The 27440-nt window shown below is 49.6% G+C and overlaps 1 protein-coding gene across 11 annotated transcripts in view; it reads left to right on the top strand.

Annotated features, from left to right (window-relative positions):
- The first annotated feature begins 22204 nt into the window (after nucleotides 1-22204).
- The window catches only part of JCAD (junctional cadherin 5 associated), a 57623-nt gene continuing 52387 nt past the window's right edge, over nucleotides 22205-27440 (top strand). For 2 of the 11 annotated variants that reach the window (XM_050708612.1, XM_035545209.1), the window contains exon 1: nucleotides 22205-22416. In XM_050708612.1, the coding sequence (XP_050564569.1) occupies nucleotides 22380-22416 (37 nt within the window). In that variant the 5' untranslated portion in view covers nucleotides 22205-22379. Of the gene's footprint in view, nucleotides 22417-25039; nucleotides 27011-27440 lie in introns of those variants that run through there. The other 9 variants (XR_007707789.1, XR_004778404.2, XR_004778402.2 and 6 more) reach the window with 9 other exon arrangements.

Raw genomic sequence — 27440 nt, 5'->3', positions numbered from 1 at the left:
TGTTATTTCTGCTGCTTGTTAGGTTTTCTCTTCAGTAACCAGTGACACATTTCCAACTGGGAAGGTATAAAATCATCACCCAACTGCAGGGGATAATCATCATTTTTGCTAGAGTGACCCTGATGTTTCTTATTAGCACCAGCAGTATGTGTGGGGACTTGCATGGTGGAGGGAGCAGATGGTGAAGGGGTCCCTTGGGAGCACGGGGAGAGGAGGAACACACAACTGCCACCAGCAGAAGCATCTGCCAGCCTGCAACCAGGTAACACCATCCTGGGCACCGCCACTCTGAGGTTTTCCAGTAGATGGAGACATGGCAGAAGGTGGGAAGGAAGGGAAAGGAAGGGAGGTCAGAAGGAAAGCTCAAAAAATGCAGCCTGCCAACAAACCCCTGTGGACTGGTCTTCGGGTCTCGACCCCAGATGTGCTGATCTGGTAGCGCTGCAGGGGGCAGGTCCAGGCCAAAGCCATCTGGAGGGACACGGGTGGGCTCAGCCTCTCCCTCAGCATCTCACGAGCTGGGGCCGAGGCTAATAATGGTTTTAGGTCTGAGGAGCAGGGGGCCACCCTGTAAATAGGAAAAAGCAGGCCGCTCATCTGAATGACTTCATTATTCCCCAGAGACGCCCATTCTGCCTCTAACAGACAGTTGCAAGGAAGCTGCTGGCTCTGGGGCTGGTGACACAGCGCAGCAGCACACGGATGATGTACGCAGGCCTTTCCTTCCCTTGTCATTTATTGGAGCATCTGGGATCTCGTTTCCTACAAATCAAGACAAAATCTGGAAATCAGGTTTTGGTCCCGGCTGCAGCTCATCAGATCAGGAGATGAGGAGGGCTGGAAGTGCCTGCTCGCAGCTGGCTGGGCTCTGCAACACCTGCGTCTCTCAGTGCTTTTTAATTTAATTCCCTAAAGCCTGTTAAGGTTGTTGTGGTTGGGACAGGCTGGTGTGGGGCCCCAGCAGCACCTTTCTAAATTTTGGTGCCACGCAGTTCCAGCTGACCCTTGCTGGACATCTTCCCACTCTCCTTCAGTAGGGATACTGGGCGTCACAAGAGCAGGAGAACTAAGGAATCTTTTTCCTTCCAAATTTACTATGTTTTTCCTGGAAACTCTAAGAAACCCAGGGCTGGAGGGGAAGTAGCTGGTGAGCTGGAAAACATTCATTTTGCTCCCAATCTTTCTTTCCCTGCTGCTTGAAACAGTGGGAGAACCCTTGAAAGAGTCTTGCCCCTTGTGTCCCCGACCCCCCAGCACACCCCTGTAAATGTTTTCTAAAGATGAGCCTTACCAGTGGTTGACATGAGGTGAAGACCAAAAGATATGAGAATCCAAGAGGTTGTATCCCAGGCCTGCCACACGCAAAGCTCTGGCTTTGTGCAGATCTGCATCTACTGCCTAGGTCAGTAGGGCAGGTAGCGTAACTACTCAGGTACTTCTGGTATTTTTACTGTAACACTGGAGCAACTTGCAGCGCTTAAAGTATTTCTCACATGAGCTCCCTTTTACAGAAGAGAGTGAAAAAAACATGAATTTCCAAGGGCAAATCAAATATTTGCAGCAAAATAGAGGATTCAGCCAGGGCCTTCCGAATTCCTGACTGCTACCAAAGTTGCTGCAAGACCCTGGCAGGACTGCAGGACATAGGGCCAGGATGCTCGGGGGGCCACTCAGGTGCCCTACAACATCCATGCATTTTGAAATGTGCACGCCTGCTTTAAAGACAACCCTTAAAGATTTTCTGGCACTGGCACAGGGATGGTCCAAATGACCTACTTTTACAGATCTTTCTCATCGCTGACCTCCGTGGTTCATTGACTACAGGGATTGCTGTGTTTCTCATTAGCAGTTAGAAAGCATTTTTATGCTCCTGTTCACTCGGCGCGCAGCATGCAGCAAAACATTCCAGAAAGTAATCCTGCTGCACGGCTCAGGGCTGCGGTCCACAGAGAAGCAGGCTCCTGGAAAAATCAGAAAGGTGAGGCCAAGGAAAAGCACGGGATTTCTGTCGTGCCTGGGCTGCGGGGCTGTGTGCTGGGTCCAGCGTGTCTGGGTGCAGCTCCCATCGTGGTCCCCCGGCTCTCGCCTCTGCTGAGCTGCCAAAAGGAATCCAACAAAGACAGCACATAGGGTTAAAGCAGAAGGGCCTATGTTCCCTTTCAGACTGGTTTGCTTTCATGGAAATATTAATTTCCAAGCAGTTACTCCTGATTTACTGAGTGAGACTGGAATGAGACCTATGGTATTTACATAGGAAATGATGTTGACATCTCGCTTTTTATGTGAGCTCCTCGGGATTTCTTTAGTCTGGCTGCTTCTCCAAGCGCGCGTCCATGAACTGCTATTTCTTCTCCTGCTGCACTTCAGAACGGTGGAGCTGCCTCCCACAGGTTGGTGGTGGGGCTCTTACCAATGCGTGTGATAGCTCAGGGGCTGGGGGTGCCTTTCTGCCACCCCACCCTCACTATCTGTCCTGGGGAGGCTTTCCAGGCTGCTTTGCACCAGGTCGGGTGAGGTTTGGAGCTGCAGAGAGAGCGGCAGCAGTCCCACGCCAGCCATGGCAGTCTCTCTGGACCCAGGAGAAGGAGGAGCGGCACCAGGACCTGCTATCTCTCTGCGAGGGAGTGAACGCCCCAGCGCTGGTGCGATAAGAAGCTGGGCTGAGGTTAGCATTAAACTCACTTTCTCAGCAGATAGCAGGTGGGGGAGATTGCATCCCATCGCCCAGAAGTGTTATTCCCACCTGGTCTAGATCTGCACTCTCCTTTCCAGACTGAGCCTGAACTCTGGTGCTTCTCATTTGCTTGTTTTTGAGTTGGCTTTGACATCCCATGGTCACCCATGGCTGGGGACCCTCACCCTGCTGGGTGCTGGTGTTGTGCCAGGCACTGCAACACGGAGCCTGCAAGGGGCTGGGCAGCAGCAACACACCTCACGTGTGCTGAAGATGCCCTGCAGGATATTTTCCATTCTTCAGACACCACAGTGCTTTCCTTGATTCATTTCCTCCTCATACTGACTTACTGTTTCTTAAGGAAAAAAAAAGAAAAGACAAGCATTAACCAACCCCAGGATTTCACAAATACCTTCTTCGAGGCTTTTGGTGAAGATCAAGTGTAGTATAACATTAAATATTTAGTATGCCCTCTCAGAAGGGATTAGATCTTTACATATGAAAAAGGGAAGAGACTTAAAGATTAAATAGATCTTTTAAACATCCAGCTCTGGTGACTCAGAATGACAATGCCAACAGGCACGGCTAAAGAACTGGCAAGCATGGGATTAGGCAGAGCCCGGGTCAGGGCAGGGGGGAGCTGGGCTGTGCAGAGGATGTCAGTGGGGGCGTCATGGAGATGCCTGGGAGGAGGTGACATGAGGCTCAGGAGACTTGGGCAGCCGAGAGGAGAGGGGCAGGAAAAATGTGACAGTGGACGAGAGGAAGCGGTGTGTAGCACTCAGACCTGGTGGCTTGGCATGTTCTCAGCTGGTCCCTGAGTGAATTACCCACTATATCACACTCCTGTAGTATCTGAGTGTCTATGATGAAGCCTTGGAGTCTTCCCAAAGGACTTTGAGCAGCCCCTCCTGTGATGCACTGAAAGAAAACCACCGCTCCTGCTCCACAGAGTTTATTCACAAAGAAGAGTTCATGCCATAGATATGCTTATATACACACAATCACACAAATTAAAAAAGAGGATTTGTGAAATGTCTCCCCCTTTAAACCAAAAAATAAAAATAAATTCAAAAGGCAGAAGAAAGGAAAAAAATCACAACAAAATCCTTCACGCGCAGTGTGTTAAAATGAAGGGTTAAAGCAGAGGGCTGTGCCTGCTGCCACAAACCCTTCTCTTTCTCTGCTTTTAAGCCAGAAAACCGTGACATGAAGACAGCTCATGAGAGAGCCTGCAGTCTGGCTCCTTAAACCTCTCTGGGAGGGCTTAACTAACGCGATGTGGCAGCGGCACGCGTGCGGTGCAGGACCCCTGCCTTCTCGGCCAGCTGCCCAACAGGCGAGGGCAGGCGCTGGGAAGTGTGGACTTCCTCGCTGCCCTGGCTAAGGCAACTTTTTCAATTCAGTCCTTTCTAAGCTATGTACCTGTAGTGCTCAGCCTGGAAAAGATGCTTGACTGACCTTCCGTGAAGCTGATCTCAGCCTTTTCCCAGCCCAGCTCTGTGCCATTCCCGCGTACGAGTGAACAGCAACTGCCTACATGGGGAAAATAAGGTGTTGGCTCAGCCCAGAAGATGTGCACTGCCCAGGATTTCCACAACATCCCAAGTTCAACTGCATCCCATTTTGTTCTGCGGAGCAAAACTCTGAATGACTTCAGTTGCTTCCCTTTGAATATAATTGCTTTCCTGATGCAGCCTTGAACACCCAAGCAAAGAAATATCTCTTTCTCGCTACCAGCCCCGCTGAAGGAGTGGCAGGGACTGGAAACTGAGACGTGGTGAGCTCAACATGACTAATGCCTATCAGATCTACTTCCCGTCACTGCGGTGCGACAACTTGCAAACCTGAAAAAAATGTGCTAAAGCTGGTGAAACCTGTCCTCGGTTTGCCAGTTAGATTCACAGAAAACAGAGTTGGAAGAGGCTGTTGTAAACATTTACTCTGACTTCACATGCAGTTCGGGCCGGAGTTTCCCTGAATTAGTTTGCCTTTGAACTGGAGTATTTCTGCTTAAAAATGCATTATAGGAAAATTTCTGCGTTTTGAAAATCCACCTCAGACTATGCTAAACCATTCTCATGTTTAGTTAACCTCAGCTCCTAAAGCATCTTCCTTTTGGTCTAAAATCCCTCTCCCTCAGCATCCAGCTCCAGATTTGGCCACACTTGTGCTCCAGGCTGCCAAGCTCCCCGGTCACCTCTTTATTCTGTTTATCATCGCATGTGGTAGGAGTCACGTTGCCCTCCTTTGGATAACCACAGTGTGGATGTCTCCAGCCGAGCAGGTCACAGGCTCTACACTCGGCCAAAGAATCAGGTGCTTTGAGGGTACAGTCTCTGTAACCTGGTTTAGAGCTCTGCTGCAGCAAGAGGATTGCACTCCCAGAGCACTTATTCCTTCTCATTGACTTTAAAGGGAGTCTAAATATATCTGCGTTTGGTCAGATGAGACCCACCCGAGCAGTCGGCGATCCCAGCCCTCTTCGCCCATCTCTCACGAACTACAAAAACACACCGAGATCCTCAAAACTACTTTACCAAGCGGAGTCATATCTCCTTCCAGTTAGACCCATCGTCCTTCCTCGGACTTTACAGCTTCCCAAACCCTTCCCTTGTTTTTCCTGCAAACATATGGAAAGCCCTGACAACAATACCTTGCCCTTTCCAGCTGCGGATTAGGGCTACCTAAATGTTAAAGCAATGTTCAGGACACGGTTCATTCTTTCAGGGGTTATATTTACTGCCTTGTTTGTGTCCGTGGAGAGCTCCAGGGTCCATTTGAGCTCCACGTTGGCCAAAAGCCACCACCTGGAGAAGCACAACCTGCTCCCAGGGCTCGTCCCCCCTTGCCAGGCTGCATCGCTGCTGCTTGGCTGCCCAGATGCCTCGTCCAACACACCGTGACGGGCCCCAGAAATGAAACCCAAAGGGAGACTGTGCTGACTCAAGACCAGAACTGGGTTTCCACAGCTCTCAGAGAGCAGCCACTAAAGGAAAAGCTGCTGGGAGAGCCCCAGGCAGAGGCGAGCTGTTGACGGAGGGTTTCTGCAGGAAGACGCTGCCTTCCTGCCCGCGGGGCTGTGCACATCTGGCTTCCTCCTCTCCCCGTGGCAGATGTGGGTGTCTGCAGCTGCAGGGACACCGACACTGCTCCCTGCCGCTGGGGACAGCTACGTGAACGGCTGGCTGTGCCGGTGCCTCCTCCCCTGCTTCCCCCAGACTCCGGCCACTTCCCTTCTCCGTTCTATTCCAGGTTTTCCTTTTGGAGAGGCTTTTTCCTGGACGTCCTTTGTGTATGCTTTCAGCTCAACAGAAAACTCTTGTTCCCTCCCAGGCCTTTCTCTAGGGCACTGTGGACAAGTAGCCATCAAGCTGACCAAAACAAGAGGATCCCGTTCTCCTGCCCCTCATCAGCTCATGGGACATTTTGCTGCTTCTGCAAATTCGGAGCAGTCCTTGCTTGCGGCAGGGCCATGGATGGGTCTCTGCTCTGTCCCCAGTGTGCCTGGTGTTCCCCGGGCAGCCAAGAGGAGGAAGAAAAGGTTTCCTCTTCTTTCCCAGCCGGGGTGCCTGGCTACACCGTATCCCAGCCTCTGTGCATACAGGTGGTGCTGGAATTGCCACTGCTGCAGGGTGGGCAAGCAACAGGCAGAGCGAGAGGAAAAAAAGAGATAAAAGCTCAGCAAGTGGATGGTTTGCATATTTGGAAAGATCACACAGAGGGATAGGTGATGCTGAAGTGCTCCAGGTGGCATCAGGTGCTTCAGAGCGAGCAGCACAGATCCGAATCGGAGCCACCTGCCTTCGAGCCCTGGAAAGCCAGCCCTGATCCCCCCATCCTGTCCCCACCGGCCCTGTTCCCCCACATCCCGTCACCTCCAGCCCTCTCACCTCCAGCCCTAGCCTCCACCACTGCCATTCCTCTCAACGTTCAGAAAACCTGCCTCTGAAGGCTGTTAGGTTTTCCCATTTAAATACATAAGATTTGAAGTACAGCCACAGGGTTCGAGCTGAGCTTATTTTAGCTCCTTGGGTTGGTGGTGGAACAATCCTGGTGAGAGGTGGGGATGAGAAGGTGGGGACCAAAGTCTGTTTGCAGATCCGCATTGCTTCAAAAGTGGAGTGGGATATACACATAAATATAACAGAAGGTCCTTGTCATAAAACTGCTGATTATTATCATCTTTTTTCTTTCTTGTCTGGTTTTAACAGACACCTGTGCTTCAGCTGAACTTCTCCCCATTAGTTTTACTACCTTTATCATCCCACACTGCCTTTCCCTCAGCTGTCTTAGCTTTTGTTTGTATGCAAATCATCAGCGGTAGTGAATTCCCTGAAGAGGAAAACAAAACACAATTGTCTGCAATTATTTGTTGCTAATTTTTCTATGTATTCTTCACCGCTGAGCCCTGCAAAAGAGGGTTGTTTTGTTTTAAAAACATCTCTGTTGAGCTAAAGCTAGATGGAAATCCAACAACCTAGTGGGCAAAACTCTTAAAGGTAGCGAATGTTTCCAAACCTGCGCTGCTCCTTCCCCTGCACAGAAACGCTCCACCAGCACAGCAAGGCAGTAAAACATGGGTCTGGGGAAATGCATTCCTCTGGTCATCTTCTCGTAGCACAGAGCTCCTAGGTTTGAACCTTTAGTCCTCCAGTCATTTCCTGGTGTGTGTAATTACAACTGTTCCTGAAATACAAAGCAAAACAAAAGAAGGATGATTTCTGCCAAGTAAACTGCATTGTTATGTCAGTTATGCATGCCTTTCTCAACGTTAGCCATTAGGGCTTGATGTGGGTTCCTATAAAGACGTTACACCTCCTCAAATAACCAGGGAGGGAACAGAATCCAAGCTGAGAGCACCACCAGGTCGGTTATATTACTTCTCTTTCTGACCATCTTCATGAGTCCTTCACAAAGTAAGTTGACTGTAGATAAGGTAGCCTCCATGTGACAGTCATGCTGATTTGTGAGAAGCGTTTTCATGGCCTGCTAAGAGGATTATCTAGAAATCCCATCAGCGGGGTGAGTGCGAGAGCACATCGTTACTTTGTCCCTGCAGTCAGTGCAATGGGTAGAGCTCGTTAGGTACTGAACCTTGATTAGGGCTTGTGGCTGTTCCCTGCACACCAGCCCCTATTTTCCTCCCTCCAGTGACCGGCAGGGGCATGCTCCCCATGAGACCCCATGCCTGCCAAGACCAGATCGGGGTGGTGGTCCCCAGCTCACAGGCAGCAGGCAGAGCAAGTCAGTATCTTTGATTTAACGCTCTTAAGATCTGAGCTGTTGTCTAATTAACTGCCTATTTAATAATGATAATAGTTATTAATACCAAGCTCTTATCTGTTCTTTTCATTAGTAAAGCCAAAAGCACAACACAGATTATGCCTATATTACATAAAAGCAAAGGTGAAACAGAGATGGGTGGATTGCCTTCCCCAGGGTCACACATCAGTTTACTGGCAGATCTGGGAATAAAACCTCATTTTTCCAATCCTTGGTCCAAGGCTGGAAATGCCAGGTCCCCTGGTGGGGTTTCCTGAGTGTCCGTGACAGCTTCACAGCCTTTCCCATTGCAGCCCTTCCAGAAACTGGAGGAAACCTCTCCTGGACCAGAGTTCACACACTTCAGTTCAAGGCTGCATTGCAAATGACCTCCTGGAAAAGGATTTTCTCCAGGGAAGCTACCGGGCTATCACTCAAGGCAGCATACAGAGCAAGCCCAGCTCTCAGGACAGTTCAAAGGCCCTCCAAGGGACACAGTTCCTATTCTGAGATGAACTTTGCTTCTTTCTCTCTCTTCTTTCCATGTGTGTGCTCTGTATTGCTACCCAAACACAAGCAACCACATTATATTTTTATTCCATGGCCCCTTGTGTGAAGTAGCATTGATTTTTTTCCTCCCTGCTTTTTATTTCAGGATCCACTTTCTTTCTGTATCCCCTTCATTCCGTCCCTGGCTCTTTTACGTGAATTCCTTGGGTATCCCCGGGTGCACGTCTCACAGCACCTCTCTGCTCAGTGCTTTTGTTCATCCCGAGCCATAAGCCAAGTGCAGCTGTATGAGAGCTGCTCTGCCCCGTCCAGTCGTGCAGTACAAGAAGAGACCCTTGGTAAAGGCTTGTCTGGCACCTGGCACACCACTTCGGTAGCACTCAATGTCACCCTCCCTGGCATGGGCATTATGGGGTTTGTCGAGTTTGTGTAATGATGGCAAGACCTCTGGGACGCCTGCTACTCTGGAGGGATTCACTTAACTGTATAGGTATATTTGGATTTCCTCCCAACTTAGATTTCCCGTTTTTCTCAGATTTGATTAGCTGAATTATTATTTTATAGAGGGAAAAGAAAAAAAAAAGACTTCAAACTCACTCTCCAGTGGAGTAATATTTGCATCCTGTCTATCAATGAAGGATCTCCTGCATATCTCTTTGCCAGATCCTAATTTTTTTGCAAAGTCTCCTTCAGGCAAGGGCGTAGTGTCTTGAAATATAACAGGTTTAAGCAACCATTTTGTAGCAGGATATTCCTCAATTCCCCTTGCATACCTAACTGCAAAGAAGAGATGAAGACCAGCTTTAAAAAGCTGAGAGAAAGAGGAGTGTTTCTGCGTTAGCTATTAGCAGGTCAAAGGCTTCTTGCAAGGAAACCTGGCCATTTACACAGCAAACTGAGAGCACACAGAGTATTTTTCTCCACCTTCCCTGCGGAGAGCGAACTGAAATCTAGGAATTAGGGCTAAATTGTTTTCAATTTTTGTAATGGCTTCAGATAAGTGGCTTTTTCTCCTCCACTTCAGTACACTTGACAGCCATTATGAACCTCCCTGGCCAGAACAGGCCCTAGAGCCCTCAGTCCTTATCCCAGCAGATCTCCCGGCTCCCAGCTGGCACCACGAGGCCCCGTGCCGTGGGTGAACCATTGCATGGGTGAACCTGCAGCCCCTGCTCGGGTCCCTGCAGCCCCTGCTCTCACAGGGGGGCTCCAGCTGGGCACCAGCCCTGCAGCCAGCCTGCCCAGCCCGGCCGGCACCACCCCCAGCACTCCCCACACACCCCCGTTTTGTGCCCCCAAAATGTTTGTTCAAAAGCAAAGACGAGCTCTTTGGGCTTGTCTATTTCAGGATCTTCCAGCGCCTGAAGAAAATCACCGAAATAACTCTTCTTTCAGCTCTCTCACAGCATTCGGTGCCTCCGACTGACCAAACCTTTGCAGAGAGCAGCTCTTAACTGGTAGGTTCAAGAAGACATACTGAAAGTACTGGTGGTGATTATGGTTGATTTTACCATCTGACATCTTCTGAATGCTTCTCAGATGATCCCTCCAATCACCTCCCGAAAAACACGAGGACTCCTTGCACACCAGGGGTCTGAAAGGTCCCCAGCACTTTCTGGGGGCCCCAGAGGTCTTCTCCAGAGGTCCAGATGGCCAACCAGAGGGTGGGCCCTAAACCTTAGTGTTAGACCTCAGGTTCATCGAGGACACAACGGTTGCCTTCATTGAAATGTGTAGTTGGTGAGGAAAGGATGGGGCCAGGTGACTGCTCACTTCCCACGGGGACTTAGACCCTGGCAGAGCTGGGGCACGTCCAGCTGAAGGAGCACAAAGGGCAGAGGCAGCCCTCTGCTGTCCTTCAGCTAATGAGGAGCAGGAGACCCTGCTCCCACGGACACGTCCCACCAGTCCTCCTTCCAACACCACCTGGCTGGACGGAGCTTTTCTCTTTCTAAAAGCCCTACCAACAGCACACACGTGTAATTTGGCAATCACGCCAGGAGCAAAATGAAAGCGTTGTCTTCCCTTCAGCTCGCTATCTGCACCATTTCCCCCTGGTATCCTTTCTCTGTTATTTTGTTCTTTTCCCTCACTGCAGTCATTTAAACAATTTCCAGGCTCACACTGAAGTGAAATCATTTTAAGACGGCTTCCTCCTGTTTAAACTAGGAGGAGAAAGAAAGAAAGAGGAAAGAAAACCTTTCTCGCTTTGCTCTCAGCCCTCCGGTATGAGCAAGTAAAAGCTTTGTAGAGTGGTGATATGTCCCTTCACCCTTATGCCATGGGTACCTTGCCTATAAAACCTCAGTCATGCTACGGATCTTCAGCACAGGTGAATCTAACAGCCAGGCCAAAAGGATCTACCTGGTCCTCACGGTGGTTGTTGTAAGCTTTCAAATACAATATTTTCATTATATTGATATTTTCCAACATTTTTGAAATGTATAGGTAGTTTAAAAAACTGGCATTGGTAAAAGGAGGTGTATTTTGCAAAGCTATTGCTTTGGACAGCAGCCTGTCCGAATGTGAACAGCCACCCCACAGCCCCAAATACACCCCTGGGGGCTCAGAACGTGCAGGAGGGGATGCCCCCAGGGTCCCCTGTTCCTTCTTGTTCATCAGCTACTAACGTGACTGGTGGGATGACTGCCAGCTTCATAAGCATTCAGGAGGTGCTCAGAGGTTGTAGGTTCATCACCATTAGTGAATGGAGGCTGAAGGGGGACACAGCACTTCCCAATTCTGGCTTTCAGGGACTTTCTCCAGCCTTTCCCACCCCAGCTGGGCTCTGGGAGCAGCAGAAGATGCTCAGGGTCTGTGATTTTGGGGCTGGATTCAGGCTGCCTGGCCATGGAGAGGCTCAGCACCCCTCTGCATGGGAGCAGCTGCCTCCATCCACAGCATCAAGCGCTCCCACAGCAACTAATTAGTGCTGCTGATTAGCACTGCCTTCCCATCACCAGACACGCTGCAGATCACCTTCTCCTCAAGCCTCCGTTATCTCCAGGGCAGAAAAAGCCCTGGCAGCGAACGTGCCTTGCAGCATGCCCTGCGGGTCAGCTAATCCTGCCCCTGCAGGGCTGGAGTGAGGGCTGGGCTTCACGCAAGGGAACCTCGTGCAAAAAAAAACTCTGTGAAAGGATCGATGTAGGGTTTTGTTCTCTACATCGAGGTGCTTCTTGCTGGCTGATAGGCAACTCACCAGAGCTGCTGAAGCTGCGGAAGCTCAGCTGTGGAGCACCATGTCCATAGAGACATCGCTCGCACCGCCTTTGCCACTCTTCTCTGCAACAACCACTGGCGGGCCACGCAGAAGCAAATGTCCCAGCAGAAAACAAAAGGGCAAGCTGTTTTAGTCTGGTTGAAACGGGAAAAGAAGGATAGTTACAGAATACGTGCTCCTGCATCAGCCCGTCCTTTCACAGCTGAGGACAGGTATTCAGCTGACATCTCCGCAGGACGCTGAGGTGGGAGCAGCATTGCTGTACGTGCGGGCAGCCCGTGCTTCTCCACCCCCCCTGCACCATGCCCCTCGCCTCCAGCAGCGAGGGGGAGGCAAGCCGGGATTGCGAGCTAAAAGAAATCTCTAAGCAGCTTTTTAACTTTTGGATTTTGATTCCATCGGTGTCATATTTTCAAGCTTTTCTCCCCAGACGAGAGAGCTACTAACGTTTTCTTTAAATAAACACAGGCGTTTTCACATAACCGCATTATTCCAGGAACCTTACAGCAAAGCCAGAGCCTGCTAGGGAGGTGTGAACACAGGGTTCCCCGAGCATCGCAGTGCTGTCTCTTGGCACAGGAGGCACATTTTTGCAGGGGGTGGGAGTTATCCTTCGTTTATAGAATTTGCACTCTGATCCAGTTTGCTTCCTGAAGATGTAGCAGCCCCACGGCAGTTTTCTCAGCGCCTCAGGGGGCTGCTGGTGGGAGCAGGGCATTGTGACAGCACCAGGCTGTAGGAGATGGAGAAATACAGCTGTAAAAAGAGCGGGGTCACTGGAGGGATGGTGGGAAGCCCCCCACCAGACGAATGGCCTGAACGCTGCTGTGAACGAAATTATTCTGCTGGGAAGCTCAGGCCCTTTCCTTGGGGTAGCAGAGTCAGGTGAATTAAGCTCAAGTCAGGAGCTGTTCTCTAAGGCATTGGCCTGACTACGACCCACAGTGGGTATTAAAGAGAGTGATTCAACCACCCGTGCGTCTCTTTCTTTATCTGTAAAATGGAAAAAAACGAAGTATTACACTCAAAAAGCCTGAAAATCATGTTTGTGTGGCGTAACAGGAAAGCTGTGTTAATGATCTACCTCATATCTGCAAGTATGCAGGAAATGAACATAAACAAAATGTTCTCTGGTCTTTGGTTTCAGAAATCCAGAATTTATTTTTATCTTCAGATTGGCACAGATAATGCTACGCTGCCTTTCTGAAGGGGCACTAAAGAGTAGATGGGGTTCTGAGTGCCTAATCCATGCAGTTTTTTCTCTGCCTTTTTGCTTAGCAGTCAGGTCTGAACGGGAGGAGAAGGAACGGGTTCATTCCCAGGCACCTTGACTGCCATGGGCCTTGGAGTTACCAACCCACCATCATCATCACCCCAGCAGCTGATGGGGGTTCGATACAGCCGTGTTTATGCACTGCTGGTGTTTGCTAGGGCACAGATTTTTATCTTTGTTCACGGACACAGCTGCAGCTCACTGTGGCAACCTCGCCGACCCGTGCGGCACAACGTGGGCTGGCAGCGGGCATCACGAGGGCTTGGGCAGGCTGGGGGATTTCCAGCTGAATGGTCTTTTTGTTGTTCTTTGGCTTGGTTTGGTTTCCCATTTGAAAATGCCGGTTCATCAAAATGGGAATGTTCACAGGAGTGTGCTGATTTTGACAGGCTGCAGCAGCTGGGGGAGCTAAAAACCATTGGTTTTGCACCAGGAGGCTGCGTTTTCCTCCAAGCAGCCGTCTGAGGGCAGCCCGGACTCCTGGCAGAGCAGGCAGCACCTCTGCTCCCTCGCAGCAGAGCTTTCCTGATCTTTTACATATCTCCAGAGTTTTCCCAGGATGGAAGGTGCTTTTTTTTTTTTTTTTCTTCTTCTTCTTTTTTCTTTTTTCTTTTTTTTTTTTCCCTGCCTCAAATAAGAATTCCTGACCTTGAAAAAAAAAAAACAGAACAACAACAACAAAAAACATTTTATAGGCTTTCTGTCCATCCTGGACTATCGACACACACTGATGAACTGGAATAGCCACTGTTGAATTGCTTTGCCAAAGAACTGATTAACTGCTTGGCTTCTGAGCATTACTAACAAGAACAAACATATCTCCTGCAAATTAGGGTGCAAAAGGAAAATAAAAATCCTAATGAGGTTAAGGACACAAACCCGACTAGTAGCAGGAAATGCTACTTGGGCCCTAATTTCTGCTGTACGCAACCTTGCTGTCCTCCCCACGGCCACCCGAGGTGTCTCACTTGTCCTCACGTGGCAGTGGACAAGGTTTTATTGCTTTTTGCTCCATGGTGGTGCCGGGCAGGGCTGCTGCTGACCCCACTGTCACATCTCCCAGAGCCCGGGTGGATTCATTTAATTTGAGCTGCCAAATGGTTCCCAGAGGGTGTGAGCTTCAAACTGCTGCTGTCTCAGATTGGGAGAGATTAGCAAAAAATGAAGGACTCCTTATCCCAGCTGCTCCCTGGGTACAGCCCAACATAATCTGACGCTGCTTTTTTTGCAAAGACCTGGGATGTATTGCAAAGGGGGTGATAAGGGAAGAGACCCAGACCTCTTGTTACTTTAAGAATAGAAGAATATTTGCACTCAGTTTTTGCTCAGGGAAATGCTCCCACTCCTGTATCCATAAACCCTTTCATTCTGTGGGAAATTTCACTGCATCATCATCACTGTCCCAGGAGACATCCCTGACTGCACCATGAATGGTAATTAAGCATGAAAACTTGCATTGCAGTGGCAGTGATGGGGCAAGCACCGGAGTGCAGCTCTGGGCTGTATTATGATACAAAATTTAGATGCATTTGCAGATCTGGAGGGATATTTTCCCTGTGCTGTACTGACCAGTGCCCAGAGCAAGACTTGTGGCCTGCTGTGAGCATCCTGCCTTGCTGTGGGGAGGTGGAAAAGGCAGGCTACGAGACAGGGCTGACCCTCACCCCTCGTGCCCTGGCCCATATGGTGCCCCATGCTCTGGCTTCAGAAGAAGCTGCTGGCATTTACCACTTCCTACAAGGTGCTCAATATTTCAAAAATATCACCCCGTCAGCCCTATAGGTTGTATCCCTGAAGGATGGAGCCAGGAGCTCATCTGCCAGCCTCTGTGTTATTTTTCTTAATTTTGTCATGCTTCATTGTGATTTTTTGGTGGGAAACATTGCAGTAAGCTCTTCGGTCTCAGTGCAAATCTGAGTCTGATTATCAGAACTTTGCCAAAAATAGCCTTGTTTTTCTCCACACAGCGAGTGACCCACATCGACAGTGTAAGGCTTGTTTTCTCTGGAATAGCAGCAGGTAGTTTTGAATGAGTTTTGATCTCCTAGGGACACTGTATAATTTGAGTGTAACTCCCTTTACAGCCTTGCTTGTGAGTGAGTTTCTGTGGCTCTAAGGAGCAGTTCCAGCATCTGGGAAGTCATATGCTAAATACCAGTTTCAGAAAAAAATCAAGCAGAGTTAATGTGGCCATAAAATTGAGGAAAGTTCAACTTACTCCGACCTTAAGGTCTGTTTCATTATACTTCCTGGTGTTCTGCTCCTGCTTATGTTCACTCTACACAGAGCATGCTCATCCTTATTCATCGTCATCATTAAAGACCTGAAGAGGGTTTACGGTGCATTTCCCAGAAAAACTGCCCTCTAATCCTCCAAGTGAATGAAGCAGAAATAGGTCCGAAACACCCAGCATCTTACAAGAGAATACAGATTAAAGTGAGTTAAAGAGGAATCTCACATGATATTTCATTTCCCTTTTTAGTGTCCATTTCTCTGTGCAGTTTGCTTCTTTAATTCTGATTATTTTTAATAGCGGTGTGCATTTGTGTAGCAGAAGCAGCGTCAAAGCTCCATGCCCCGCTGTGCCAGAGGGACCCCTAAATACAAGGGAGTCTCACCACAGGGATCTCATGGTTGGTGTAGCAAAGCCAGGGTAAGGATGCTGAGGAAAGATGGTTTCTTTCAACATACACACGGGGATAGAGGCAGAGAGGTGTGGGCGTAAAGTTTCCTAAGAAGCCGGTGCTGCCAAGTGAGAGCAGTTCTCAGAAGAGCTGAGCTCCCCTCTAATCAGTAAAGTAATGGGCAAATTCTTCCAAAGAACTCCGGACAAGGGGAAATGAGCTCTTCTGGGGATCTGGCCTTATATAGTTATTGTAGCAACTCGGCTTTGGTGCCAAGTGTATGAAAATCCATCACAGAGTGACTTGCCAAAGTGATACAGGGAGCCTGCAATGTGTCTGGGGGATCCAGTCCTGGTCTCCGAGTCAGAGGACATTGTTCAGGCCTCTGGCTCGTCTGGGAAGCACAGGGCCTGGCCTTGGCTTTGCTGCCTTGCTTCACCCAGAATTGCTCGTGGCAGATGGTGTGATTCCCCAGCAGCATTTCTGCGTTCCCTGGGGAGCTGCAGGGAAGGACCTGGCCCCTCTGCAGGGCCGTGTCCCCAGGCCTGGCCTGGCTGTGGGGAGGCTGGGGCAGCCCCACCTCTCCCTGGCCACCTTCAGCAAAGCTCAGGGCCTGGGGCTCAGCAGCATTTAGCTCTGCCATGCACAACATGCAGGCTCGGGGAATGCCATCAGCAGGTTGTTGAAGCATCTTTCACCGAGCCTCATAGTGTCATCTGCCAGAAAATTTTGTTGCGAAAAACAAAGATGCAGCTCAAACGCTGCTCCACAAGCAATGCAAGGGGAAAGCGTTGGTGTGGTGCTAGGCCTTCCACTTTTTCACAACTTACCTTGTTACTCACTAGAGTCTTCAGCTCAGTGTTTCCTTCAGACAGGACTTCATGCTGCAGCCTGGGCAACCATTTGGCTAATGGTGAAGAAATAATTACAGGCTAAAGGCCAGGCATGTTAACAGAGGCCTTCTTGGAGATGCAGGCTACAATTCTGGATGTATTAAAAAGAGACTAATCCTAAACTTCTCACCTGCCTGGAGGCCTTCTCCTTGCTGAAAGCATCAAGAACCGTGAATTGGTTGAGCCAAAAGCCACAGGGCAGGGCAGGGCCACGTGTGGAGTGTGCCAGGAGGGCCCAGAAGGCACTGAGGGACCAGCCATGGGGGCTCGAGACACCCAGGCCAAGCCTGGTCCCTGCCACTGACCTAGGCTGTTAGGGTGGGCGAGCCACGTTTGTTCAAGCAAACTGGAAAAGAAAACTGCAGCAATTACAGCAAAGGAGCTGAATGGCCAGGTTTGGGCACGTCCTGTGTCAGACGTGCCCTTGCTGCCATCATCATCAGCTACTCCTTTTCCCCAGGGAGCAGCCGCCGGGTCCTTGCCAGGGGCTGGCTCTCGGCTGCGGCAAGGAAAACCAGCTGCTGTGTTTCGGCATGGTCCTTCCTCCTTGCCTGTGCCTCACAGGGAGAGTCTCCCTCACTGTGTGACTCTCAATTTGCTTTCATGTGAGGAATAAAGTGTAACAAGCTGATGGCACCTTCCACCAGCACAGCTCATTTCATGGTCCTTGGTGCAAGAGGTCCCTGTGTTCCTGCCATCAGAGGTGTGAGAGGAAAGAAGACATGCTGTTACTACCTCCTGACAACCCTCACGCTCTGCCTGAATATAATTTTCTCAGCTCTGCTAACAGAGCTCTGCTAACTCTGTTTTCCTCATCAGCCTCTATTTCCAGGACCTCAGAGGTTCCCACTCCAAAATCCTTTTCCCTCAGCCCGCTGTTCCTTCATTTTTTCCACAGCGTGCCCTGAAACCTCCAGCTGAACAAGGGCCTCTGCTGTTCACTCCTGTGCGTCAAATGTGCCTCTCTCAACCAAGGGCTTCAGCCCGTCACCTTGCAGCTGGACAAGGCATCGCTGCTGTAGCAGCACCTACAGCCCTTGTCCATGCAGTTAAGGAGTTCAGAAAAGAGCACGAGAGGCCTTGAGCGGCTGTGGTTTGGCTTGGTCCTTCCTGGTCCTTCCGTGGGCCTCAGAAGGCACCTCTAAATGAGCATGCCTGCAGCAGTAGCAATCTCATTTGCCTGTCGGAAGGGACTGGGAATGAGGATAACCTTTCCTGAGTGGAAGGTCTACTGGCTCGGCGCTGCTGCTGGCATCTCTCTATTGCTGAGCAAAGCTGGCTCTTCTCTAGGAGTGTCTTCAGAGCTGCGCCCCCTGAAGTTTAGCTGTCTGTGCAGCCTGGTTTTCAGCTATCTCATCCTAAAGCTACTTACAGGAAATGCGTGTTCTTCCTTCCGAGATCCATGTGGGTCATTTCATCACATCTTTGCCTGCCACCTGCCATACTCACCAGCGAACTATAAATGGCTGGGTGATGGGTTGTAGGGTAGGGTCGGATAGACAGAAGGGCTTTTTTTAAAGAAAGCTTAAATAAGGCATAGTCAGATCATAATATGTCTTTCTAATATTGTAATAATATACTTCTAGCCAGAGAGGAATTTTCCAATCATTATCTATTGACTGAAATCCTCCCACCCCAGAAACTGACCTTACTGTGCTCTTGTAATGCTGCCCTCACTCATGTGGGTCCCAGATTCTCTCCCAAAATGCTTCGCCCTGCCAGGAGGTGAGCTGTTCCATGGCACCTGCCTGGTAAGTCATTTAAAAAGTATTTGGCCTTCTAGGCATGCTGGGGAAAGCATGCTTCCCAGCGCCTCCTAGGCATGTGGGGAGATACTGGGAGCCCACCAGAAGCTGAATGATTTAGGCTTCATCATCTTTGCAAGCAGGGTATTCTTTTGCAAAGGAAACTCCTGAACTGAAGCCCATGCCTGCACTGGGAAGATTTGAAGCACCACCAAATGTAGGCATTCTGCTTGTGGTGTGAAAGGGAGGAGAGCTAGGGATACACCCAAGTGAGAAGCACCATACACCTCTAAGCATCCAGGGAGAAGAGTAAGTTTATTGTCTTTATTTCCTCTAAATTTGTTAATTTAGCCAAAATAATTTAGTAAGCAATAAAATTTCCCACCCTACTCTGAGTGAGCCTTATGCCAAGGCAGCCCTGGGCACCACCACAGGACCATTCCTGGGACAACTGTGGGGTTCCCCAGGCCTGAAGGTGACCGCAGCTTTCCTTACCAAGTGCTGGGCACAGCTCGCCACCTCCTCTGGAATCCCCATAGGTCCCTGACATGGCTCAGGAGCTCACATCTGGTCCCTGGTGGCTCACACGTTTAACCCTTTGCCCAGGACACCAAACCAGTGACCCTCCTAACCCCAAGATGGGGGCCAGGTCCCTACTGCCATATGCTGGGAGGTGCAGGGTGAGACCTGCTGCTTTTGGAGAGGGGAAGCCATGCCCACGGGGGATCAGCAGCTGCCAGCGCCCCTCCTGTGCCAGGACCTCGGTCCCCCAAATCACACACCTGCCTGCCTTACCCTGGGCTTGCAGCTGAGCTTCACACACGTCATTTAGTGGGAAATACCTCAGTGTAATCCACTGGGTTAACCTGCACTTACTGCGAGCTTGTTCTGTTTGTCACATCGCTGGTTTCTTTTTAATTCACCATCAGGATGTGATTGACAAAATTTTAGAACAGAAAAAAAGCGTCACGCTCAAGAATGAAAATAATTCAAGAGTTAGCAGCTTAAATTCACTTTTTGATTTTTTTTTTTAATTTCTTTTTTTAGCAACCATCACAATTCTATGTCTTTTGGTACTTGCTTCTGGGAGGGGCTGGTTCAGGGCCTCAGCTCCTCCGTGCTTTGATTAGAGAAAACGTTTGCTTTATTTTGCAACAGAAGCAAGCACCAGATGTCAAAACTACAGAGCAGAAGTGTGAAAATGTGTCCTGCTACCATTCTCAGTGGGCTTTTTTCCCAAAATCTTGTGTTTTCTAGATCAATCTGGCAGTTTTGTGTGATCTTAACTGAAGATTTTTTTTTTAGCTGGGTGGATTGGCAACATCACTTCTAGAAGCGGCTTCCTAACTCAAAAGAAATAGAAACTTTAGGAGATGTCAAGTGAGGCCCACTGCATGCAGGCCTCAGCCTGGTGGGGTCACGGTGCAGAAATACCCAGCAGTGTGCAGGGGAGGTTCCTCTCACGGACTGGGAATAGTTTGTTGGCATTTACACCTGGGGAACAGCCATTCCTGCTAAGATCCACGCTGTTAGGGTTGGATGAAGCAGCTCTAGGAAACTATGTGGAGCCGACTTGGCTTTGGAGGCAGTGGGCATGCTTGTGGCCTGCTCTGCAGCAGGAGAAGCAGGCCCGACCCACCTCCAGGCATGCGGGGAAAATAAAACACTGAGCTTCATCGATGGGCAGGTGTTTGACTTCCAAATGCTGTGTCAGGGCCGAAATCTGGCACAGGTTTCAGACAGAACCCTTTTTTTTTTTTTTTTTTTTTTTTTCCAAAAAAGACACAGACTTGAACAAAATGGTCAAATCTGGGTCCAATTCGTTGACTTATTTGGGAGGCAAAAGGAAACTGACACTGAACCCATCCCACCGCTAAAAACCAACATCAGTTTGGAAAGGTGACATTTCTTGCCTTGACATTTTGGAAATGAAAGTCTTCATTTTCTTTTTGTTTGTTTTTAATGCGCTGTTTCTTTGTAAATTAAGTACAGTCTGACCTAAGAGATAAATTAGAAAATGAAACCACATGTTAAGATCAAATGCTTTCACTAGATTCAAAATTATTTTTGCCTTTTTCCCTCCCACATTTTTTTTTTTTTTTTTGAGTTTCTGTGGAAAAATGGGCTCTTTTCAGGTCAACCTGCAGAGCAACTTCTGTTGGCCTCTCTTCCTCCCACTGTTTCCTATCTCGCCAGCTAAGCAAAAAATGGAAAATATATTCCTCTGCAGCACAGAAACTTCCTTTGTGCAAGCAAAACTCCTCTTTCCAAGTGGAGCACGAAGCACAAGAAAATGGGAAGTGTCATTTTTTTTCCCTCAGGGCCCTCCAGCGACTTCCCGTGTCCTTGCTGACATACGTGGCCTGGTGGCTGGCACACCTGCTCTGACCGGCCTGGTGTGACGTACCAGTACCTCTGCAAACTGGGAGGCACTGGTGCTTCCCCAGGAGGGCTGTAACGCTTGGCCCTGCCCCAGGAGCAGTGCTTGTGTCTGCTGTCCTCGTGGGGTCACACGTGAGGACAAGGTGCGACCTGTAGCTGGAAGTGGCCAGCAGGGATGATCTGATGGCAGTCACAGTGATGCTGAAGAGAGATCCTAGTCACCTCCCTGCTCCCAGGGCCAAAACAGCAAGCTCCCAGAGCCGGGCTGGGCCAGGCATTGTGAGGACCTCAGGGAGCTCAGCCTGAGCTCTGGGAAGCAGCGCGGTGTCCCCAGAGGTGGCACTCGTCCTACAGCAGGAGAACCAAGCAGGTGCCCCAATCCTTCCTGACAGACAAACCCACTCTCGCCCACGCTGGTCATTGAAGATGTTGGGCTGGGCTCTCCTGAGGCCAGTGGTGACCCACAGGAGGCAGCACCCCGGGTGCAGGGCGCTGGCTGAGAGGTGCAGGACAGCTTCCAGCTCCCCCCCACGCCGGGGCGGGATGCCTGCCTGCGGTTTTCAGATGGGCTGATTACGTCTGCAAAGCACTTGGGAACGCTTTGGGATGAAAAGCATTATGTAAGGGTAAGATAATGTTATTTATAGAGCCAGGTTTTATTTAAAATGGAATTAAACTCTGGCTCATGAAGCCTCTGTTGTCAAAGACAAATTGGAACTTGTCCTCCTTTCCTCTCTAGCATTTTGCATCCAAATTGTTCTCCTTCCTCAGTTCAGCCTGAACTTTAAGGATGTGCTTTATTTACCAAACATACCTCTCTGGCAGTTACTAGATCTATTTTCCTAAGCCATCAGCTGGGAGGTGAACCTGGGAGCCTGGACCGTGGCTGTGCCGTGCAGTGACAGCAGCTGCGGCACCAAAGTGTCATACAACAGGAAATGAAGGCAGGTTTTGAGCTGGATTAAATAAAAAAAAAAAAATCAAAACCACCCAACCAGTTTCCTGGGCACAGTATTTTGCCTGTGTTTGACAATTTCCATAGTAATATGTGAGCTGCAGGGAGGCTATCAGGTTTGCAGCCCTGCTGGGGATGGCATTTCTTCAGCGTGCTAATACCTGTGTTCTCGTACAGCTACAGACGTGATGGCCTTTTCAGATGTTGCCTTTTTACCTTAAACAGCTTTATTTGTTTGTTTTTTGTTGATGTTGTTTGAAGGACTATATTGAAATCCCCCAAAGTTGTACTTTTCACAAAACACGAAAACCCATTTGCGCTGATGTCTGATGAAATCCACGCTAACAGGTGCTGGGAATATAGTTTTACGAGGCACCTTACAGCACCTTACAGAGGTTGGTCTGCACAGTTCATCTGCTGTCTCTCACTTGTCTCAGTATCTAGCATGAAATTCCACACATGCCTTTTATTTAGGAAAGAACACAAAAGTATGTTATCTTATTCCTCTGGAATTTTCCACAGTTATTTAACATGTTAGTTTAAGCATAATTGGTGAGTGGGCTCTTGAAATTTATATCTTAGCAGCGCTTATTTACATCAGGCTTAAAGTAGTCCGTTTCAGCCGAGGTAGACGTGAAGCATTAGATTGCAAACGTACCTAATCCATCTCTCCTCCCCCACGACCAGAAATCCTGTGGTTAAAATAACACAGCCTCTATTCAGAGCACAAACTTAGAGCTGCTAGCGGGAGCAGGCTCGGGATTTAGACAACTCTCCGCAGATGAAGCTGTTGAAAGGTCTCTCCCGGTTTTGTTTCCCATCCTACTTTTGATCCATGCAAGGAGGACAGGGCTCTCCTGCGTGCAAGCAAGGTAAAGATCTTCTGCGTTCTGTGTGCGTCTGCATGCGTACGTAAAGGAGCCTGTAAATGTGACTGTAAAAATGCAAATGTGACTGTAAAAATGTAGCTGCTTCTATAGCGAGAAGCGTTTGGGAAATGGCTTCACAATCTTTGACTGTTAATCTGCTCTGGAGGCTGCTCCCATACAGCAGAGCAATGATGAAATGATAATCTGGCACGGCGAGGCTAGCAGCAGCAATTCCCCGCCGCACGGTAGAGAGGCTGAACGTGTGGGAAAGGCAGCAAATAACAGAACCGGGCACCCCTGTGGTCCGGCCAGCCTGCAGCACAGCAGGCGTGTTGCTGACCCCCAGGTGCAGCCCCTCTCAGGGGGCTCCACGCAGGAGGCAGCGCGGTGCCGGAGGTGGCAGCGGGTCTGGGAGCAGGGGATGCGCTGAGGCTCTTATGGCAACGGCAGCGCGGGGTGCTCAGAAGTGCTGGGATGCGGCGTGCTGGATAATCGACTGCCTGTATTTGCTCTTACTGCTTTCCGAGTCCCAGGAGATGTAGGAAAGCATCGCCTTGAGCGAGGCAGGATGCTTTCTCACAGCGCTTCAGGGCGCACCTCCTGCCTGCCACAGCTGCCCTCCCCTGGTCCCCGCTGTCCCAAAGCCCTGCCAGCCTGGCAGCACGCACCCAACTCCTCTGCTGCTCCGGAGGGAGGAGGAGGAGGAGGAGGATGCTCTGCGTGCCAGGTCCCTCGCAGTGCTGAGCTGCCGTGCTGCGGGGAAGCTCCCGCCTGGCAGAGGTAACCTCGTCCCTCCAGCCGACGCCGCTGCTTTGTCCTGGAGGAGGAAATGTGGTTTTATCATCTGGGTGCCTGGCGTAGGGAGGGGGAAGCGAGGCTGCAAGGAACACGAACGCAGAGTTTTTCACGATAGCACATTGTGTACAGCACGCCGTGGCGGAGAGGCAGCTCGGAGGAGAGAGAATATGCACAGAACAAAGAAATGTGGTCAGGCAGCAACTATAAAATTTCCATATAGAAAGTCAAGCTGATGTCATTGCAACTTCCCAGAGCGGTGCCAAGAATCCTAAGCTCCATATCAAGATTCAGTGAAAATCCCCCGCATACTCACAATTTGTTCATGTGGAAAAATGAACTTTCATGGAAAATATGCATGGGAATCTGCCAGAGGAGTGTGTTGCTTTATTTCTTTTATTAATTTTGAGTATGTTAGTTCAGAGAGCAATCCCATTTTAGCATCAGCTGCCCCCATCCAAGAGTCAGAAGCTCTCATGCAAATGCTGGAGGTGAGGGAAGCGTGGTTTTTTTTGTACGACCAGTTGTCAGATGGGAAGAGCTGTTCGAGTAGGAAGGGGAGTGGGAAGGCTCAGTGGGATGACTGCATTAAAGCTTTTTTTCCTAGTGACAGATCTGAATCGTGATAAGACACACCTGAATGGAACAGCGTCACCAGCTTTTATAAGGCTGGATGTGTCAGGGGTGGGATTGCGTGTAACTCCTGTGATTAAGATTTCTCGTACACGCCTCGCTATAAGACCGCATTCACAGTCCCTTATAACTTTGCCAGACTCGAAGCATTCAGACTGAATTTTTCCAACTTGTTTGTCTGCCTCAGGCTAAGTTCTTTTCTGGAAAATTTCAGCCAAAGCTGTCCAGCTATTTCCAAGAATGAGCATAGGGGGAAAAGGTGTTGTTGTCCAACTGGAAAAAGCAGAAAGGAAGAAACAGGAGGGGGGACCTGGTGATCCTTTCTTTGGATAGTTCTTATCCCTCTGCGCTTTGGAGCAGAGATCTGAAATTTGGCAGGAGCTGAGCTTTCTGTCAGGACTGTGGGTTGTTTTAATTTTTTATTTTTTTTTACTTTGTAAATCTCTTCCAATTTGGCCTCGTGATAGACTTTGAAGGGAAAAAATAGCAACTTATTAAGGACATGCTAGTGCTCAGTAGTCAAAATCTGCTGAGATTTCTTCCCGCGTGAGCGAGCCCAGCCCACTGTCCCAGCAGCTCCCGGCACTGACCCCGATGCTCCCAGGCACCCAGCGGTGCTGCCAAGCTCCTGCTGCTCCTGCTGCCTGCCCACAGCTCTGCAGGGACAAGGGGCTGAAGCATCACTCCAACCCTGGCAGGTACCAGAGCTCAGAAATGCTTGTGAAGCACCCAGAGCCTGTGGGAGATGTGCCACTGTTGGGAAAATCAGTCCTCTGTACACAGAGGAGGACTTGGGTGGCAGTTAAAGCCTAGGACCACACAGCACTAAGAAAAAAACAGAATACCGTACAACGTCTTAATCAGTGAAGACTGTCCACCCTGTCCCATGGGATAAAGCTGGGACCTCTAGCAAAATGCTGTGCGATCATCTAGTGAACAAGTGTATCATAACACATGGCAAAAGGGAGTCTTAGTTCTGCAAGCTCTTTCCTCGTGGGTTTTTCAGTCTTAAAGTTATTCTTGCGGCCTATTTCTGTGTGTAATGCGTATGCAGCACTTTCAGACAGATGGTGAAATGTCAGGGTTTCCAGTTTGCCACTTGACATGATTCCCACAGCGAAAGGTAGACAGCGGCAGTCTGCTCGCTTCCCTTCCCGCTGGAGCTGCAGGAAGTGGTGGCCGCTTTCGCTTCTTTTAGGGCTATGAGCCATGGAGCATCCCGTACAGCCTCTCCTTTCACAAAGTGATGCTTCATCATCTCCATCAGCTCCTTGGAGCCCCGTGCTGACATAAGGACTCCGATGTGCAAGGCGGTGTGGGTTTGATCAAAGACCAGAGGAGCAGCCACAGCTCCTCGGGAGCTGGCAGCATAAGCAGAGACCAGAGCTGCCTACAGACCACTGCTGAGAGATGAGGGAGCACCAAGAAGCCACGAGACTACACTGGCTGCCGTGGCAGGTAGTGCTTGCTTTGTCGCAGATGTCACAACAAAGAGTTTTAAGCAGGTTTTTTTCTGCAGGAGAACTGAAATGGAGTTCAGGTGCGAACCCAAAACCTTCATCGCTTGTGACCTGCTCCAAACCCAGACCCCGCTCCTACCCCAGCTCTACTCACGGCTAGCAGCTGGCTTTGTCCCTTCATGCTCTTCCTACAGGTTTGGTTGAATTAAAGCAGTCTGTGGGACAGGACTAGCTCAACAGCCACAGCCCCGCGCCTTGGGACACGCTCTTTGCTGGAAATTAAAGTTCATGAAATTCATTCTGCAGCTCCTCAATGGACAAAGCAAGGCTTTTGTGTAATTCCTATTTCTCATATGTTTCCAAGTAATCATGAGTTATGAACTGTTCTGTCTCAGGAATTAATGCTATTTTCCAAACGATCTGCTTTGATCTGCTCTGCAGACTCCCGGAGCCTGCAGGTTGCGTGGGCCGGGTCTTCTGTCTGGAGCCACACCAGGTCTGGGGTTTCTGAAGGTGGTCGTAATCACACCTTTGAGGACCCCAGATCCCATGGCTGCAGAGAGTCAGGCTCATCCCGGCCCTGTGCAAATCATACCCTACTCTGTATGGGGGCTGTGTCATGTCTTCGGGTGCAAGGATAGGGAAAGGATTTACCTTTTTCAAAAGAAACTAGCATAAGGTGAGGAAGATGAACATTTCAGCCTCTTGCACTGGCAAAGACCACCTGGGAACTCCCTACCCAGATGTAAATTCAGGTCTCCCACACTAAACTAAGTGTCATAGATTCCCCTAAGTCTTTTGCTATCATTCACAATACCCTTGTGAATCCCATAGTCTAACTGTCTGTATGAAACCATGACATACACAAGTTCCTAATAACTTCAAGTTCTCTGAGGGCATTTTTTTAACTGCTTACAGCCTTTTAGCATGTTTTCACTTTCATTTAGATGTCTTGTCCCTCAGCGGTGAATTTCTCTCGTTTTCTCTTCTTTCCTGCTACTGCCGGTTGTTTGTTTGTGCCCTCGGCGTTTTCCACCTTCAGGGCAGGAGGCGCCTCCTTGTATCAACCCCCTGACAGCAGCGCTGAGTCTTGGCTGTGCTGAGCTCACCGCACGAGGTGACTCCAGCTCTGTAGCCACAGATAAAATCTCCTCCGTGTTTCCATCCCTGAGCCCGACCAAAGCGAGCAGCATTTGAAGGTGAACCCATGTTGCAATTTGCAGCCTCCACCACCAAGGCTGTGTTTGTGTCTCTGCTGAAGACCTGCCAACGCCTGCCCGATGGGTCACGCCTGGCCATCCACAACCACCTTTGTCCTGTTGTCCTCGGGGACACGGTCCTGCAGTGCTAAGCTCTGCTCTTACCTGGACTTACCCAGCCGTGTCATCAGGCAAAATGCCCAAAGGGCTCGCAGAAGGCAACGCGTCCACTGCTGTGACTGCAAGGACTTGTACCCCTGCTGCACCCAGCACCAGGCAGAAACGGAGTTGTTGATAACCTATTGTGGAGAAATAGAACCAAAAGCAATTGCTTTCCTCGCCGCCGCCTTTGTTCACAATGTCTTGCTTTTGGCCTCTTTCACGTATGTAATCAAAGATCGCTGCTTTCCACATGCTACAGCTCGCTGTGTTTAAATTCAGAGGAATCTCCCTTAAATATTTACTTAAACTATAACATCCCTTGAGCTCTTTATAAATTGCTGTACAAGATTGCCTTTTGTAAAAGACCCCAGATTTTTTTTTAATTTTAAAATTTCCTTGATCTGCTTCCCCACCTCACAACCGCACCGGGGGCAGCACCGCCTCCTGCTCAGAAAGCTGGTGCCTGCTCCCTGGGGCTCACAGACCCCATCCTCAAACCCTGCCAAGGGCTCCCAGAGCCACAGGGCAGGGTTTCAGCACACATATTGTTTCTGTCCCAGGAACACATCAACCCCATAACTTCCAGGAATAGGCAGGAAAAGTGCTTTGAAAGCCTCTCTTCCTACCATTGCACACGCACAGCAGCTGAGGCTGAAAGTGCCAGCATCTACAGCCAGTTGATTGTTTTCATATCAAATGTAGATAAAAAATGCAGGCGGTCGTTAGCAGCTGTGGATTAAATGCCTGATGTGCCCAGGTGGGTGCAGGGACCTGGGCT

Source organism: Cygnus atratus, chromosome 2 (assembly GCF_013377495.2).
Source record: "Cygnus atratus isolate AKBS03 ecotype Queensland, Australia chromosome 2, CAtr_DNAZoo_HiC_assembly, whole genome shotgun sequence".
Lineage (NCBI taxonomy): Eukaryota > Metazoa > Chordata > Aves > Anseriformes > Anatidae > Cygnus > Cygnus atratus.
This window is presented reverse-complemented; position numbering and strand designations above follow the sequence as displayed.